Source organism: Ochotona curzoniae, unplaced genomic scaffold, assembly GCF_017591425.1.
Source record: "Ochotona curzoniae isolate NIBS_2020 unplaced genomic scaffold, NIBS_Ocur_1.0 contig_2692, whole genome shotgun sequence".
Classification (NCBI taxonomy): Eukaryota; Metazoa; Chordata; class Mammalia; order Lagomorpha; family Ochotonidae; genus Ochotona; species Ochotona curzoniae.
Window position 1 is genome coordinate 4,545,144 of NW_024465556.1, and position 16,761 is coordinate 4,561,904.

At 36.5% G+C, this 16,761-nt stretch overlaps 1 protein-coding gene across 4 annotated transcripts in view; it reads right to left on the bottom strand.

Annotated features, from left to right (window-relative positions):
• PCDH15 (protocadherin related 15) overlaps positions 1 to 16,761 on the bottom strand; it is a 496,526-nt gene that overhangs the window by 15,755 nt on the left and 464,010 nt on the right. For 3 of the 4 annotated variants that reach the window (XM_040975792.1, XM_040975790.1, XM_040975788.1), the window contains 4 exons: positions 9,347 to 9,523; positions 3,141 to 3,359; positions 1,258 to 1,266; positions 266 to 421 (listed from right to left, as the gene is read on the bottom strand). In XM_040975792.1, coding sequence (XP_040831726.1) covers positions 266 to 421; positions 1,258 to 1,266; positions 3,141 to 3,359; positions 9,347 to 9,523 — 561 coding nt within the window. The remainder of the gene's footprint in view (positions 1 to 265; positions 422 to 1,257; positions 1,267 to 3,140; positions 3,360 to 9,346; positions 9,524 to 16,761) is intronic. The other variant, XM_040975791.1, reaches the window with a different exon arrangement.

Consider the following 16,761-nt stretch of genomic DNA (forward strand, 5'->3'; position numbering starts at 1 on the left):
AGGTTCGGAGATGAAATACAATGTGTAAGTATAAAACTGCAATTGTTTCCTGCAGTTAAATCCTGCACTTGCCTGTTAGCCTTCCTTGGCCTATTACTTCTCCACAGACTTTGTCTAGGTTCTCATCTAAACAAGCTTATGTTTAAATGAGCCTAAATAAAGTTACTGAACAGTCTGAAAGCCACATGAGGTTGAAAATCAAACTCACCACACAGCATCCACTAAAGGATATTTATCTCTCAGAGTTCCTGAGAGGTCTACTTACATCGTGCTGTCTCCAAGTTCTTCATAGAGGTGCGCACCTGGCGGCGGGGGCGGTGGCGGCGGGGGCATTGCCACCGGGGCAGCGGTGGGCGCTGCAGGTTTAGCTGCGGGAAGCGCGGATTGAATTCGGGCTGTCTTGGTGCACTCGGCCTGGCGTCTTGGATAAAGTAAGGTTATCTCGTGAAACGTTTTGTTAGCAATCACATGCTCATCGATAGGCTGCTTTCTAACCATTAGGCCTAATTAGCAAATATCTGACCTCATCAACTGGCATCAAAGAGGCAACCTCACAGACTCTCAAGCAACATGCCCCTCAGATGGTTCACTCTGTTGACTGACCAAGTGATCACACTCAGTAGAAGTATTTGCAAATTAGTATCAAGAAAGGGATACAAAACAAAGTTACAGGCAGTTCTGGTTTTCTAGGGACAAATATGACTGCTCTGAACATTACATGATGTACGCACGGATATGGTTTGCCATAAATATGATCATATGGGTCAGTTATAATTGGTAATTGCTTGAAGGATTTTTTTCTTGTAAGATGGGGCGCATAGAGGATAAATGATTTAGAGTAAGTAGCATCGGCAGTTCCCAGATCCTGCTTGTGTGTACAGATGCAGCAGGGATATTGGTTGGCTCTGTGGATCTGGTGATTGTTTCCTTAGAATGCCCGTGACTAGTTAGTACTGGGCAGCTACTTTGAATGTCTTGGATACTACCTGTCTATCCTTCCGTCAAGGGCAAGACCTGGCCCTCAGATGATCCAAACAATGACATTCTTTTTCACAATGACCCCAGTTATATGGAAAAAAAAAATCTAAAATCAATTCAGCCCCATATATAACAAACCAAAATATGTGAACATATCATAGATTCAAAATAAAGGATATATGATTCTGAGCAGAGGCTGGCACTTAATTTGTATAATCCAGAGTTTCTTTTTTTCATATTTAAAATAATCAGATGCAACATAATGGTAATTATACTTACACTTTAAACCTGTTTGGGAAAGCAAAGAGTAAGAAAAAAGTTACATTAGAAATACTCATTTTTAACATCTGATTTTGAGCAATTTACCTACTAATAATGAAACAGTTAACACATAGAGAAACTCAGTACTTCAGTTCGGAGCTACACACGCTGTAGAATATTCATACTAGGAAAAAAATAAAGTGGAAAATACAACTGCATTAAATATGTGAATTTCATTCTAATAAAGAAAATATTAAAGGTGATCTGATACTTATTTCTGGCTTGTTGCTTTATTACGCATAAAGAGAATTTTGAAAAAAAAATCAGGCTCATGCAATCAGCCCTAAATTACGATGGTCTCACTTAGGAGCTGAAACCAAAATTGGAAGGTGCCACTTGTGAATGAATTCATGACATTCTTTCCCATATTTGCTTGTTTTCCATACACAGAATATTTCAACCTGTCATACTATTTTTTAAAGTACCTATTTGTCCTGTCTACGAGTAGAGTATGAATTTAGAAAGTTTAGATAGTAAAATACTTTGATTTTTATGTCAAAAAACTTAAACTGGACTAAACACGTATTAAATAAATCAGCCTCAGAATTCTGAAATTTCAGAATTCTACGTAAAGTATGCAGAAGCAATCAGTTTTAACAACTCTATTGCATAGCAAATGTAAGAATTTTTCTGTTACATTGACTTCAATATAAGAAGGACGCAAAAAGCCTCTATGGAAAACATTTTAAAACACAAAGGCACATAAGACAGAAGACTTAGGATCAGGTTGATTGCCTACTAACTGAAAATCTTTCTCCAGATTCCTCTATCCCTGATCTTTCTTTTAGCATTCAATATTTGTTAAGGATATATTAAAACTCAAACATATCAACCCAATGCCACATCTGTCACTTCACACACTTTCTGTAGTAATACCACAGAGAGCATATTTCTAGACTTCCAGTTAGACATTTCTTACCTTTTTTTATTAACAAAGTTGTATTTGAGAAACAAATAGAAGGTCTAAATACTTATAAATAGTAGTTTCGCATTACAAATGAGCAGAAATTTGATCACTATCTTGCTACATCAGATGTAATTTACAATATTTATGACTCTTGTCTGTTATTTTAGTTTCTTCTGGTGGCATCCTCACTTCATAACCAACTCCTCAATGTTTATCAACTATCAGTAGAACATATTAAAAAAAAATCTAGACCTCTATCATCAAGTTTCTGCTTCTGTGCTTTCAAGAATACTTCAACTAAAGAAAAGGCAAAAATAGCCAGGCTATAATAGTATAAATACAGATATTGTGAATGAATTTAGTTGACTGAAGGAGCCTGAGACCCTTAAGGAAAAGTAGAACCAAAAGAGACGGCCAGGGCGATGCACATCCTAGGAGAGCTACTCGGGAAGAAAGCAGAGGGACACACAACACTGCACACAACACTGCGATCCTCCACACAGGGATGAAGGCGTCACTATGGATTAAAAACCTACCACGACAATGAGGTCAGGCCACCAGCCTGCCTTTGGAACTGAGCAACATGTACATCTGCACATGTTTGTCCATAGGCTTTCTTACCTATTCTCTTCTGAAGCTCTTGCCTCCAAAGGAGCAGAAACAAAACAGTAAGAGCTAACCCAGTATTCCTAATGCGGGAGAAAAGTTTAGAGCATGGGAGTACGGTGCCACCTGTGAAGACTGTGGCACTGTGTCTCTGGGCATTGTTTTCACGGTGAGGAAGGAATTGATACAAGAGGGTTAAAGCCATCAGATGAGGGTTGTATTGTCACCAACATTTGACACCTACAAGGCTATGGCACCAGAGATGATTTCCAACAGCTCAGAATTTGAGAAACTTCCCACAGTTAAGTTAGCATCCGTGAATACTTACTGTCGGTAGCTAACCAAGACCACCAGGATGGCAGGAATACAGCAGAGGATAATGATGAAGGCCAGAGCCAGCAGGGCCCCTTCCGTGTATCCCAGACTTTCTCCTCGCTTCTTAATGCTGGTCACTGCTTGTGGGGTTCGGATCTCCAGAATACGTCCTCCTTCCCCATAAAATGGCTGAAAATCTTTATTGATATCCAGCAGTTTGCCATCCAAAAATCTTATTGTTAGATAAATAGTAAAATTAAAAAGGTCAGCAGAAAGAGCCTTGTTACAACAAAACTTGTACACTCTTTAAATAGTTAATTGAAAGACAAATTGAGTCAGAAGTGTTATGGATAATAAGAAAATCATAAAAAATGCATGGACACTAAACAAGAGTAACTACACATTTGTATATGAATGAAAAATGACATGACTTTAGACTTCAGAATTATCAAAATCATTGAACTTAATATAGGTGAATATAATAACTTACCTCTATTAAATTCTTCAGATAAAAAAAATGTAAGCTCTTAATTTATACAGCATATTCTAAAATGTATACATTTTATCCTGTAAGCATAGACCACTACACTGGAAGCCAGAAATCTAGTCAGTTATGGAAGCTCAGACTGAATGTGGTTTTCCTCATAAGTTTTAAATAGCAACACACAATCTCAAGCCCACACAATTTTAAATGGGAGAAAATGTGATTTTTTTTCCCCTTTAAGAAAAGACTATATAAAGGATGCAAGTAGTGTGTAATTCTAGTCAGAATCACAAGATTTAGTGGTCAGTTTAGTTCCCCAAAACTTTTCTCTAAATAATGAAATTCTATGAGTAGAGCTTTGGGGAGGAGCAAAGAATAATGTTATTTAATCTTACTATTAGTAAATTATGTTGCATAATTTATGCTATAATTAGCATAATTTAATTACTCAGTTTTCAACAGTTTCTAAATCCTACATATTCTACATATTAACTCAAAAACACTTATTAGTACACAAAAACAAACTTATTTTTCTTTTCAAAATACTAGTATTTAATTTATAAAAGACAACATATCACTAATGAAAATTGGAAAGCAAAAATCTGATCAAGGAAAAGTTACTCAGATTCATGATGCAAAGAAAAGCATAATCTCTCTTATTATGTCTATATATTCTAGTCTAACTTTCTGAATAATGAGCACTTTACATATTTGAACATGCAGTGTAAACCATATATATTATTTTGAAATATATTTCTTAACATAAAATTAAATCATGACCTTATGTAGAACCATGTGAAACCCTAAAGCATGAAAGACAAAGCAAGAGGGACCCCTCACTTCACCTCTAGAATATAACCAGGTGGTAGGTTTGTATAGATTAAATGATTTGTTCACTAATTTGACACTTTTCATTTTAATTGTCAGATTGATCTTACTGATTCTAATCTAGCTACAGAGATTCTTATAGTTACCATGTCAAAAGCAAAGGAAGTTTCTTGTATTAGATATGAATACCATTGGGCAGTTCATTATTTTTCTCATTGAAGAAACCCAATGATCTGGATAATTCAATTTTAGTTGTAGTGCTACATACTTTTGGATATTACGTTTTCATTCTGTAGTATAAGACAATCAGCATTTTTTTAATCCAAATTTGTTTTTGTAGACAACAAATGACTTCATAGCAATTTCCTGGGTCAATTTCAGATAAAAGCAGACTAGCAGGTTAACATTTTGTTTTAAACGTCTATTAGGTAAAACCAGAGAACATATAAATGAAGTACAGAATAAGACTTGTATGAAAAGATATATGATGTTAAAACTAGGAAGAATCTTGCCTGGAAAAGGATCATTAATTTGCCAGTGAAACTTTACCTCTAGCAATGAAGTCACTTAACCGGTGACGACTCTGTTGGGTGCTGGCTTAGGATGGCTCTCTGCCTCTGTAACCGGTAGTATAACCCTGCCTCATACTGTGTTGAGGACCTTCAGCCGCCAAGGACTTCCTGCTTCTACCTCAAGTACAATTACTGTAGCTACTGGTAGCAGAGCAGCAAAGAGCTGTCTTAAGCCAGCACCCACTGCAAAACTGAAACCGCGTGGTTGCCATGAGATGAAAAGGAAGAAAAGCCGAAGCACCACCACTACGAAGATAATGAAAGGTCGATGAGAAGGACAGACCAACCCTACCCAACACTTCAGTACTACTATTAGGATAGAGCTGAGCAAAAAGCCAGGCACTGCCTACACTGTAGGAGAGGTGAATGTGGGAGGATACCCCTCTTTGACACAGCCTTGCAGGACTTGTGAGAACTAACCACGGATGAAGAAGCTTGAGAAACCACCCTAGCATGCCTACCTATTGAGAGAATGAAACAAGAACTTGATGCTCATGGCATAGTGCCAAGTTATGGTTCAACAACAACTAGAGCGAACTACTTACAGTGAGTCAATTTACTCAACAAGAGGAGGCACATCCACATAACTTGCAAGTGTAAACCTGTTTAGCTTACCCCTTACTGTTTTTGTTTGTATTGCATACCACATGCAACATGCAATAAACAATACATAAAACATTCAGAAAACAAACAGAAAACCTATTTCAAGAAATAAAGTAACAAAAAAGAACCATACAAAGGTACTGGTCAGTGACTTCGATAAAGTATGACCGATGCATTAGAGATTCTAGAGGAAAGGAAAAGCACGCTTGAACTCAGGCAATCAGTACAGTCGGGGGAGCGACAGAGAATCTCGTGGAAATGCAGGAAATTTCTATTTGTAAAGGTTCTCAAAATGTAGAACTTCTTTAGTGATCTCATCGTTAGGGTGACACAGATAAATTACTGAACTCAAGAATAAGGCCATAAAAATAATTCACGCTGAAACAGAGAAACTGTGTCAGGGGCCAAAACATCATATCCTAAAACTGTGAGGGGGAAGTAATAGAATTATAATTGTAATAATGTAAAGAAAATGGGGCATAAGAAATATTTCAAAATATTTCACTTCAAAAGACAATTCATTAAAAGTTCATCCATGGCCAAAACGTGCTTTCTTGGCAATTTTAAGGAAAAATGATTTGACCATAAATTCATGGCTTTATTACTGGCCGTGTTCTATTTCCTTGGGGGTGGGTGGTGGTGTGCGTGTGTGTTTCCAGGCTCATCTGTCTGACCCCATTTCAGAGAGAATAGCTTAAAGTATATTTTAAACTAAGGCAACAAGATACTTCTTCATTCTTATGCATGCTTTAACTTCTAGGATCTTTTTGTGATCCATAATAATTTGTAAGATTTTTTTATTTCTTTAAAGCATGCCATTGGTGGTTTGTTGGGTATTGCATTCCATCTGAATATTGTTTCCAATAGTACAGAGTTTAACAAATTATTTAGAAGGAATATTTTAAAAATCTATCTGCAGCAAGCATATCCACAATGAGGGAAATACATAAATGGGGTCAGTGGAGGATGAGGCAGGAGGTGAGTTAGCAGGAGGGAGGAAACAAATGGAAAACATCTGGCTAATGGTTGCAGCTTTTCTTTGTTATCTGCTGCACAACTTTGATTATACTAATAATCATTGGATTATAGATTTTCCATGAGCGAATGACATGACACTCAAAGTTTATCTCAGTAATTCTTTAAAAATATTTTAACTGTGACATACCATTTTAGAAAGGAAAAGAAAAAGCAAAAACAAACCAGAAATTCAGGTTAAATAAATCTAGAGACCCACAGAAAAATAAAAGTAATATATAGTTATTTAAGACAATATAAGCTGTTCTTGTAAGCAAAACCTAGAAAAATAACATACCAATAACATTATCAAATAAAATGAGTTGTTAATTTGGAATTAAAAGTAATGCTAGTCTTCTCTATAGACTTATTAGCTTTAAATTTCTGATTCATTTAAAAAATGAAAGTGAACTCTGGAGTAATAGTGATTTTTGTTTTCACTTATTTTGGCCTGACAATTCAAACATCCTTAGAAGCCTGCATTTTAGTATAAGGCAGATTTGGAAAAAGGAAAAAAAAAAATCTTACTTCCATCGGTCTGGGTATTAAACAGGAAGCCTAAAATGCTAGTATTATTGTTCAGTGTTTACTACATTTTCAATAATGCTAATAACTACAGAAAAGATAATACTTGTATGTCACCAGGCTCGGGATATAGTATCTTAAAATGTCAATGCAAAATAATTACAGGAACAATTCTACGGTTCAAAATTCTACTCTGCCCCGGCTTCACAGTGATGAGGTCAAGGTGAAGATACTAAAAGAACACGCTAGCACTTCATGGCTTCTATCTTCTTCATTACAAAACTTCTGATTTCTACCTGGCGGCTGCATTTATTCTGCTGAATTCAGATATTTACTTTGTATAATAAAATACTTCTGTGCTTGACAGTGATAGTAAAAATCCAATGGACTTGTTTCCAAGCATTTTTATCCCTAAAACTGTAGCTGGAGCAATTATTAATATAATTACATTATACTCCAGAAAATTGACTAAAATCCTAAATAATTTTTATATAATTAGGGAAAACTTTATAAACATAATCACCAGTAAATTTGAAAAAATGAAGAAAACAAAGAAGTCATCTTCAATGCAGAAGAAAACAGGTTTATGATGGAAATTAGCAGAATGACTATAAAAATTTCTTTCAAACTGCACTCACCCCCCAAATTTTTAGTTAATCGACATAGAAAATTTAGCCAGGCAGATCTAAATCTTACTCCATTTTGTTAGTAATGAATGCTGAGATGGTGCAATCATTTCATTCATCTACATTTACACAAAGTGATTAATACATTACCTTGTCTGTAATTCAAATGTATACTAAATTGATAAATATAATAACTATGACTTTACAAAATCAACTTGAAAATAAACTGCTATTTCATTGTTGCTAAAACAGCAATGATGAAATTTTATTAATGAACATTCAGACAACCTACATTCAAAATTATGAGTTGCAGCAAAATATTAATAAGCATATTGACTATATGTACATGCTCTATGTATATGAATTTGTATATGGATATATTTATGTGCTGTAAAGACTGAAAAACTATTGAAATTATGAATCTTGGATATAAATGTAAGTTAAGGATATATAGGAAAAGATAAACAGAATATATACATGTGCAACTAAACATCAATATGAAGGTATGTCAAAAAGTTCATGAAAATACATATTTTGAATAAAATTATGCATGGATTGCAATTTCATATCAACAGGTAAGACTTCTGCAGTGCTAGCATCCCATCTGGGCGCCAGCTCGTGTCATGGTTCCTCTACTTCTTCTCCAGCTCCCTACTTGAGGCCTGGGACAGCAGCAAAGGATAGAAGAAGTCCATGAGCATCCTGAACCCACGTGGGAGACCCAGAAGCAGCTCCCCACTCCTGGCTCGAGATCATCTCAGCTCCAGACATTGTGACCATTGGGAAATGGACCAGTGTATGGAAGACTTTCTTTCTTTCTTTCTCTCTGTCTCTCTGTATATCCTCTCTATATAAATCTTTAAAATAAATAAATATTTAAAAATGTCTCAACTATAAATCTGTTTTTATAAATGTATTAGATGCTAGATACAGTAGAGTAAAACAAAAATTGCTAATAGAACTTTTTAAAGTTTTAAACTGCTATAATAACATCTAAGGGAAAATACTTGGAATTTTGTTGGGTATTCTGCATTTTGTTTATATTTGTAAACTAAGATATTCAAATTTACACTAGAATAGAACATCACGTAGGGGATGCACTTCAGTGGGAGTGATTACCCCTCTGCATTCCATACTCAAGTCACAGAAAAACAAAGATATTAATATTTGCTTATTCACTAAATTTTTAAGAAAGCTGGATCTGCTCTTCCAATTAAGGCTACTGGGTTGCAGGCAAACAGTTCTTTGAGTATCTATGCTTCCCTCGACAATACAGACCTTGGAGCAACAATGAGAACCAACAGCTTTAATAGAATCATCAACAACTTGCCTGGCTTATTCTTTAAAACTTATCATCCACTTTCTGCTGCACATTAGAGCAGATCTCGGGTTGCTGTAACTCACCCTTGGCATTGAAAAGGTTTAGATATTAGCTCAGAGTTCCTGTTTACACTTGGCTTTCAACAACAATTTGATGAGTTTTAAGCTTTATATTTATCACCTTATATCGGCGTTTTCTGGGAGTGCTTTAATTACAGAGCTGTTATAAACAAGAAAATAGACTTACTTGAATAGCTCATTTCTGTCTATGGCCCTGTTGGTCTGGGGGTCGATTGCATAGACAGTCAGGTCACATTTGGTGTAATCTTCTAGAGAAAAGGCGTCTCCATGCCGGCGAGCACCAATAGATTCCACCACAACCTTGGAACCAGGAATTTGCTCCTGAACGTAGCGATCCAAAATTCTGTAAGTCAAACAAATGACAAATATAATACTCTAAAGAGTTTTCTGGAAGAAAAAAAAATCACCTAACTTGCAATGACATTAAGTAATTGATAAATAATGATGACAGTCTGGTTTGTGTGTTTACTCAATACGAACTTTCAAAAACTTTGCTTTTCAGCCCTCAATTCCCAGTGATGCTTAAAATGGAATAAAAAAAAAAAAACCGAGGTCATCAACTATGTCCTATTTAAGTCCAGACTTTTGAATTTATGATACCATTTGAGCTTTTAAGTGGCTCGTGGGAAGTGCCAAATATGTTGTCCACATAAACCTGTCCATCGATGTTTTATAGGAGTCATGGGGTCTCGGAACTCTTGACTTCACATGGTTGGTGTCATTATTTACACATTCACTAGAGTCTTTGTAATATGACATACACTAAGGTGCAGGGCTACAACGTCCATTTTCGTAAGGGCATGCAGAGCGTGAGAGCATTACAGCATTGCAATGGTAGGTGTACCAGTTTAAAAAATATTGCATGCTGCTCTCAAAAGCCATTTGAGTGAATGTATGCAACAAAATTATGGGACATCTCATACAAAGTGAGTATTATTCAATATAACAATGTTAACCATTAAAAATTTCTCTATTAAATGCAGTTTTTAAGAATTTACTGATCTGATTTTAACTAAAAACACATATGATTAACATATTAGTCTACTTTGGCAAATACAAGTTTCTGTCTTATTTTTGAAGAGAAACTGTATTACTAATCCTTATAGATCAAGATTAGTAAAATGTTAATTATTAATAGGCATTTGAATATAAATACATGAATAGTAACCATATGAGGCAAATATTTTTAAATGTATACATTTTATGGTAAGGGTTTTATTGGGAGTAAGCATGCTCTAAGATCAATTTGATACTTAGAAAATAACTTTGTTTAGATGCCACTTGGACCTACATTTGCTCTGAGAAAATGTAGGAGTGCAGAACATGTCTTATTTGTACCTCTGACAAGAACAATCAAGATAACCAGAGGGCACTGCCAGTGGGAGGGAAACGTTTCATTTGTTTCAAAATTGGTAATAGCGCATCATAATCGAACTGTTTTGATGAGGTATTATTCTTTCTTTTGCTCACTACCTCACAGCCACTGGTCCTTCGACCTTACAGAATCATGTCTGATGAGATCCTGGTAGAAAGACAGACATGAATGAAAACGATAGACCTGCTCTGCAAGTACCCTTTGCTGGTTGAAGGCTGTCTCCAGGAAAACGTGAAGGGAAATGCTGCATTACTGCTGCACTACGAGAGGTGGACTAGCTCCAGGACATTCAACCCCTGTGCTGGGATTCTTTTCCTGGAGTTCTTGCAAGAATTTACTTAACGAAGATATGAGAGAGCTCAAGGTCAAAAGCCATATTGTACTTTTGGCATCCTATAGTAAATACAGTTATATCACAGTATGGTGCTGAAGAGCACAGAGTGTGACTCAATTTTCTTCTCCTTTTATTTACCAACTGTTTATCCTCACTCTGGTAAATTTGGTTCTGAAAGTGTCTGTTTCTTAAATTCTAAATGAAATGAATTAGGTGGTGTGAGCACCAAATGAATTAAAACTTTCACAGAGGTGAGAGTTTGTATCACATGGTAACTTTCATGAATGATTACAATTGTTATTTATTTGGCCTACATGCTTATATTTGAAACTCCTTTTCATTCTCTTTTTTGCTTAAAACCTCTTTTTTAAACTTGAGGAATTATCAAGCAACCATTTTTCTCCACCCACCAGCACTATTAAATTCAGAAACAAACACCAACAAATGTGAGTACCAACTTAAACACATTGTAGAAAGTACGTATCTTTCCTGATTCTTGACTTTGACAACTTATAACTTTTGCACTCACTTTGACATTGATTCGACATGTCCCAGTGAACCCTTTTATATTTACATGGATTATGTGTATGCTTATCCTTCAAAAAAGAAACATGTCTGTTGACCCTGTGTATTGTTCTATAACGTTGTGGAATAGGGACAAGTCATTTGTAATTGAAATGCATGAATTACAACTATAGCAGTTTTTTGGATGCTAGAGGTTTTAAATCAATGTTTTAAGCTCATGCCATTTAAAGCATTTAATGATATCTTTTCTTTAAACATGTTTCTCTTAAATTTTAAGAGAACTTAATGATGATGTATAACATTGTATTGTGCCCTTTTCTAACAAATATATATGACAACAGAATGTAATAAAATTTAAATGAGAATTATTTTGTAAAAAATCTTTTCACTCATAATTTTTATTCCTATAGTAGGTTATTTTCCCTACCTATGTCTGTTACATATGCTGTTGTTCTTATGGATTTCAGTACATAAATAGATCAATAAAGCTTGCTTATGAATATACAGATACAGAGAAATTTGCAATGATATTCTTCTAATATGTATTGATGGATCATACATATCCATATATACCAACAGAAATATCTTTAATGATTTTTTGTAATATTAACACTATATTGGTACAGATGATGTAATTTTTGTATTTGCTTTCTAAACGTTATATTCTGTTGACTCTCTTACAAAACATAATAAAAGCAGCAGACCAATATTTTTAAAGTATCTTTGATTTTACTACTTCCCAATTTTTTAAGAAAAAAGCAGCTTCTTATATAAAGCTCCTCCTCTGAATGATTTGTGTGTTTACTTATTTAAAGGCAATGCTATTGAAAGAAGAAGATCTGGGTAGGGTTAAGGGTGGAGAGACAGAGAATGAGAGAGAAAAAGGTTATTATACCTACTGGTTCACTCCTCAAATGGCCACAATAACCAGAGCTGGGTAAAGCACAAGTGAAGAGCCTGGAACTTCAGTTGGGTCTCTCATGTCGGTATTTGGGCCCTCGTCTACTGCCTTCCCTGGTGCATTAGCAGGAAGTGGTATCAAAAGTGCAGCAGTTGGGGAATGAGGACCAGGGCTGCGATGACACCGCAAGCTGATCCCCCACCTGTTAATGTTTCCCATAAGGGCGCTGGTTTGTGTCCTACTTGTTCTACTCCCAATCCAGCTCTCAGCTTATGGCCGGGGAAACAGCACAGGATGACACAAAGCTTTGGGCCTTTGTACCCACAATGGAAATTCGAAACAACCTTCTGGCTCCAAGCTTCACATCACACAGAAGATGCAGCAGAAATCCTTAACACTGATTTTGACAAGGTTTTCCCATATGTGACACCAAAAACACGGGCAACAAAAACTAGATGAGACATAGCACTGAATAAAGTCTCCACACATCAAAGCAAAAGTCAAAAAAAAAATAATTGAACTTAACAAACCTAACATGAAGATTAACATGAAAGAAACCTACACTGTTGCTTTTAGATTATGATAGAGGATGCAACTAAACAGGTTACTATGAAAATGTATACCATATGACCCCTTACAGGGCAATGCCATTTGGATATGAAACAACCAAATATATATTAAATCTTGCTGATATTTGACTTCAAACAAAACCTATTTTTTAATATGTAAAAATGTTGAATTTTACCTTTCACTTGAGTCCCTGGAAAACTGTAATGACTTATAAATTCACCTTTTTGCATTATGGAAACCTGTTACTGCAAGGAATCACTCTGTCACCTAAGACATGGATAAGACACCTGCAGGGATCCTAACTTGCTGCTGAAAAGCCTGGCAAACCCTCAAATTCTTACTCTTTGTCTATCCAGTTATTAGAATGTTCCTAATCTTTGATCCTCACTGATTAAAGATTACCAAATGCTTGTTAAACAACCTTCAAAATGTTCTTCTACTTGCTCTAAATTTGGTCTACCTTTAGTGTGAGACTTCACTGCACTACCTCCAGAAAGGCCCTCCCAGCAGACCAGGGTCAGGGTATTCTTTGATCTCCTGTCTGATCACTGGTTAACCTACTAGACCTAGTACATCACACCTACTAGAAAGAACTTCCTTCCTGTAAGTCTGCTGCTCTTTGAGGTATTTGCAGCCCTCTTGATTAGAATTCTTACAGCAGGCTTCCTGCTCCCCATCCTTGATATTCTTCCCCATGGGAATATTCATTTTGAATAAAAAATCTTCTCTCTTAAGCCTAGATTTGTTTTCTTTGACTTATAGCACAAATAAACCGCTTAAGGAAATCATATCTCAAGGTTCAGTTTTCTTTTTTTGTTTAAGATATTTATCTTTAGGACCCAGCTGCATGGCCTAGTGGCTAAAGTCCTCGTCTTAAACACGCCGGGATCCCATATGGATGCCGGTTCTAATCCCAGCAGCTCCACTTCCCATCCAGCTCCCTGCTTGTGGCCTGGGAAAGCAGTTGAGGATGGCGCAAAGCCTTGGGACCCTGCACCCTTGTGGGATATCTGGAAGAAGTTTCTGGATCCTGGCTTCGGATCGGCATAGCATGGGCCATTGTGCTCACTTGGGGAGTGAATCATCGGATTGAAGATCTTCCTCTCTGTCTTTCCTCCTCTCTGTATATCTGACTTTGCAATGAATAAATAAATCTTTTTTTTATTCATTGCAAAGTAGATTTGCAGAGAAGCAGAGGCAGAGAGAAAGCTCTCCCATTCTCTAGTTTATTCTCCAAGTGGCCACAATGACTGGAGCTGAGCCATTCTGAAGTCAAGGGCCAGGAGCCTTCTCAGGATCTCCCATGTGAGTGCAGAGTCCCCAGGCTTTGGGCCATCCTCTACTGCTTTCCCAGGCCACAAGCATGGAGCTGGATGGGAAGTGGAGTAGCCAGGACATAAATTGGCATCCATCTACAATCCTGGCTCTTGAAGGAGGATGATGAGGCAATTGAACCATTGTGCCAGGCCTTCGATTTATTTTTCTCAAATGAATGTGCATTAGCAACAAGTGAACATGATACAATAAGGAATTTTGTGGGCAGCACAGTAACCTTGCATGCTAATCCTCTGTCTGCAGCACAGACTTCCCATATGGGCTTCAGTTCCAATCCTTGCCGCCCTGCTGCTAATCCAGTTTGCTGCCTATGGATTATGAAAGCAGCAGAGGATGGTTTAAATCCTGGTGGCCCTCACCCATGAGTGAGAAGTGAAAGAAGCTCCTGGCTTCAGATCAGTTCAGCTCCAAACACTGTGGCCATTTGGGGACTGAACCAGAGAATAGATGCTCTCCTGTCTCTCATTCCCTATGTAAATCTTACATATCAAAATAAATTATAAAAAATGATTTTTAGCAAACTAGGTACAACAAAATATTCATTATTTCCTTTTCTATGCCTATTGTACTATAGTTTTAATATTAGTTTCCGCTGAACCCCCTGAAGCTTACATGCTTACCACCTGCCCTCAAGGGACTGAAAAAAGGAAACAAGTGTTGAATGAAAGAAGTCATAAGTGGGGCTCTGATCCAATAGGATGAATGCCCTTTTAAGGACACACACGTGGGAACTTCCTCTTTTGTTCTCTAGATACACAAGAAAAGCACATGACACATGCCTCTGTAACTCAATGAGTCACCCCTAGATCATACATCAACCTTGGTGGCAGTTTGCACCTTGGTCTTTCAGTCTCCAAAACTGTAAAAAAGTGAACCATTTGTTTTGAATTCTATCTAGACAAAGCAGTCCATGATTATAGGAGGCCAAGCAGATCAAATCCCATGCAAACCAAGAAACCTCTATTCTCCAATTGTTTTAGTCACTCTTCTATCAGTATGTTTGTACATGTGTATACATGTATGTGTATGTGTGTATATATATATATGAGCATGTACGTGTGTGTGTGTGTGTGTGTATATATGTATGAGTGTATTCTGGTATCTCTTCTTAATTAATTAAAAACCATTCTAGCAAATTATAAAATGCAAGTAATATCTGACATCTTATTTTCCTCCATAAAAATAACAAATACTAATCTTTTAAAATCCATTCCCCTCTTTTCTGGTGATGGAAGCCCACCTGTATTGACAAATGGAAGCTACAGCACATCAACTTTGGTCCTATCATGAATAACAATATGTGCTTATAGCTGTGCTATCCCGTGTTTTAGCACTTGTAAGAGCTGAAACATAAGGCATTGACAAAAGGTGTTCCTATCTTAGTTTTTAAAGCATAGTTACAAAAAGTAAGATTTTTAAAATCTGACCACAATTTATATTTTTTCCCTAAATAAATTTCAAATTCCCTCGAAGGAATGAACTTGGTCTGCAGGAAGCATTCTCCGGTAGAAATTCCCTTCTCAAGGTGGATGTCAAAGACTACAAATGACCTCGCACGTGCATTCACGCTTTAGAATTCGGTTCTCAGGTTGGAAACAAAAGAATTTTTATGCAGCAGAGGTGCCTTACCCTTACCAGAGTCACACTGTACATGAATATGATTCTTACAGCAGAACTGCCCTTGGTTGATTCAATTCTTACTTTGTTTTCCCATTCTCTTGTTTGTGTTGCCAGCTCCCAACAGTCATCCAACACATTTCTTTTAGTTGAAACGAGCCTCAATTTTTAGTACATTTGAATAAATAGTACGCATATGTTCAGTTTTAAATGCAGCAAGGTAGTAATTGTTTTTCCATTTACTTTATGGTGGCAACTTTCGAATCACTGCTGTGTTGCTTAGCCAAGTTTAATTCTATTGAAGTGACAGCTTACAGTATGGTTAAAGTTTCAGCGATTGTTGGAAAAGTTTGATAGAGATCTATTATTACCAGGTAAATGCTAGTACATCCATACAATGAAATGATAATAGTGTTAACTCAAGCTATTAAACTCTAAAAAACCTTAAACTATTCATAAACGAAAATCTCCAATCCGAAAAGATACCCACTGCTTGATTTTCAATTAAGTTTTTCACCTTTGCATCAGTAAGTGGTTGACTCCAGGACCCTTGCAGGACACCAAAATCTTCAGGTAAATACTCAAGTTCCTTATATAAACATATGCACTATTTATGTAAAACCTAAACACGCAAGGCAACCTCAGAACGTTCTTGATGGGCAGTCTCCTCATATACATGTAAGCTTCATTTGCTGCCCACCTACTAGCCGGAAGCTGGAACTGGTAGCAAAGGAGGGTCTTGAGCCTAGATATGTATATATCAAGTTCTTGGTTCTTTCTAGCCTAGCCCTTGCTGTTGGTCAGAGGGACTATGGATGTAAAATCTTTTGTTTCTCTCTCTCTGCTACTGAAATAAATGTAAACCACTTTAAAAAATTCCAGCAGTGCAGACTCAAAGTAAATTGCAAACAAAATGGAAAAATT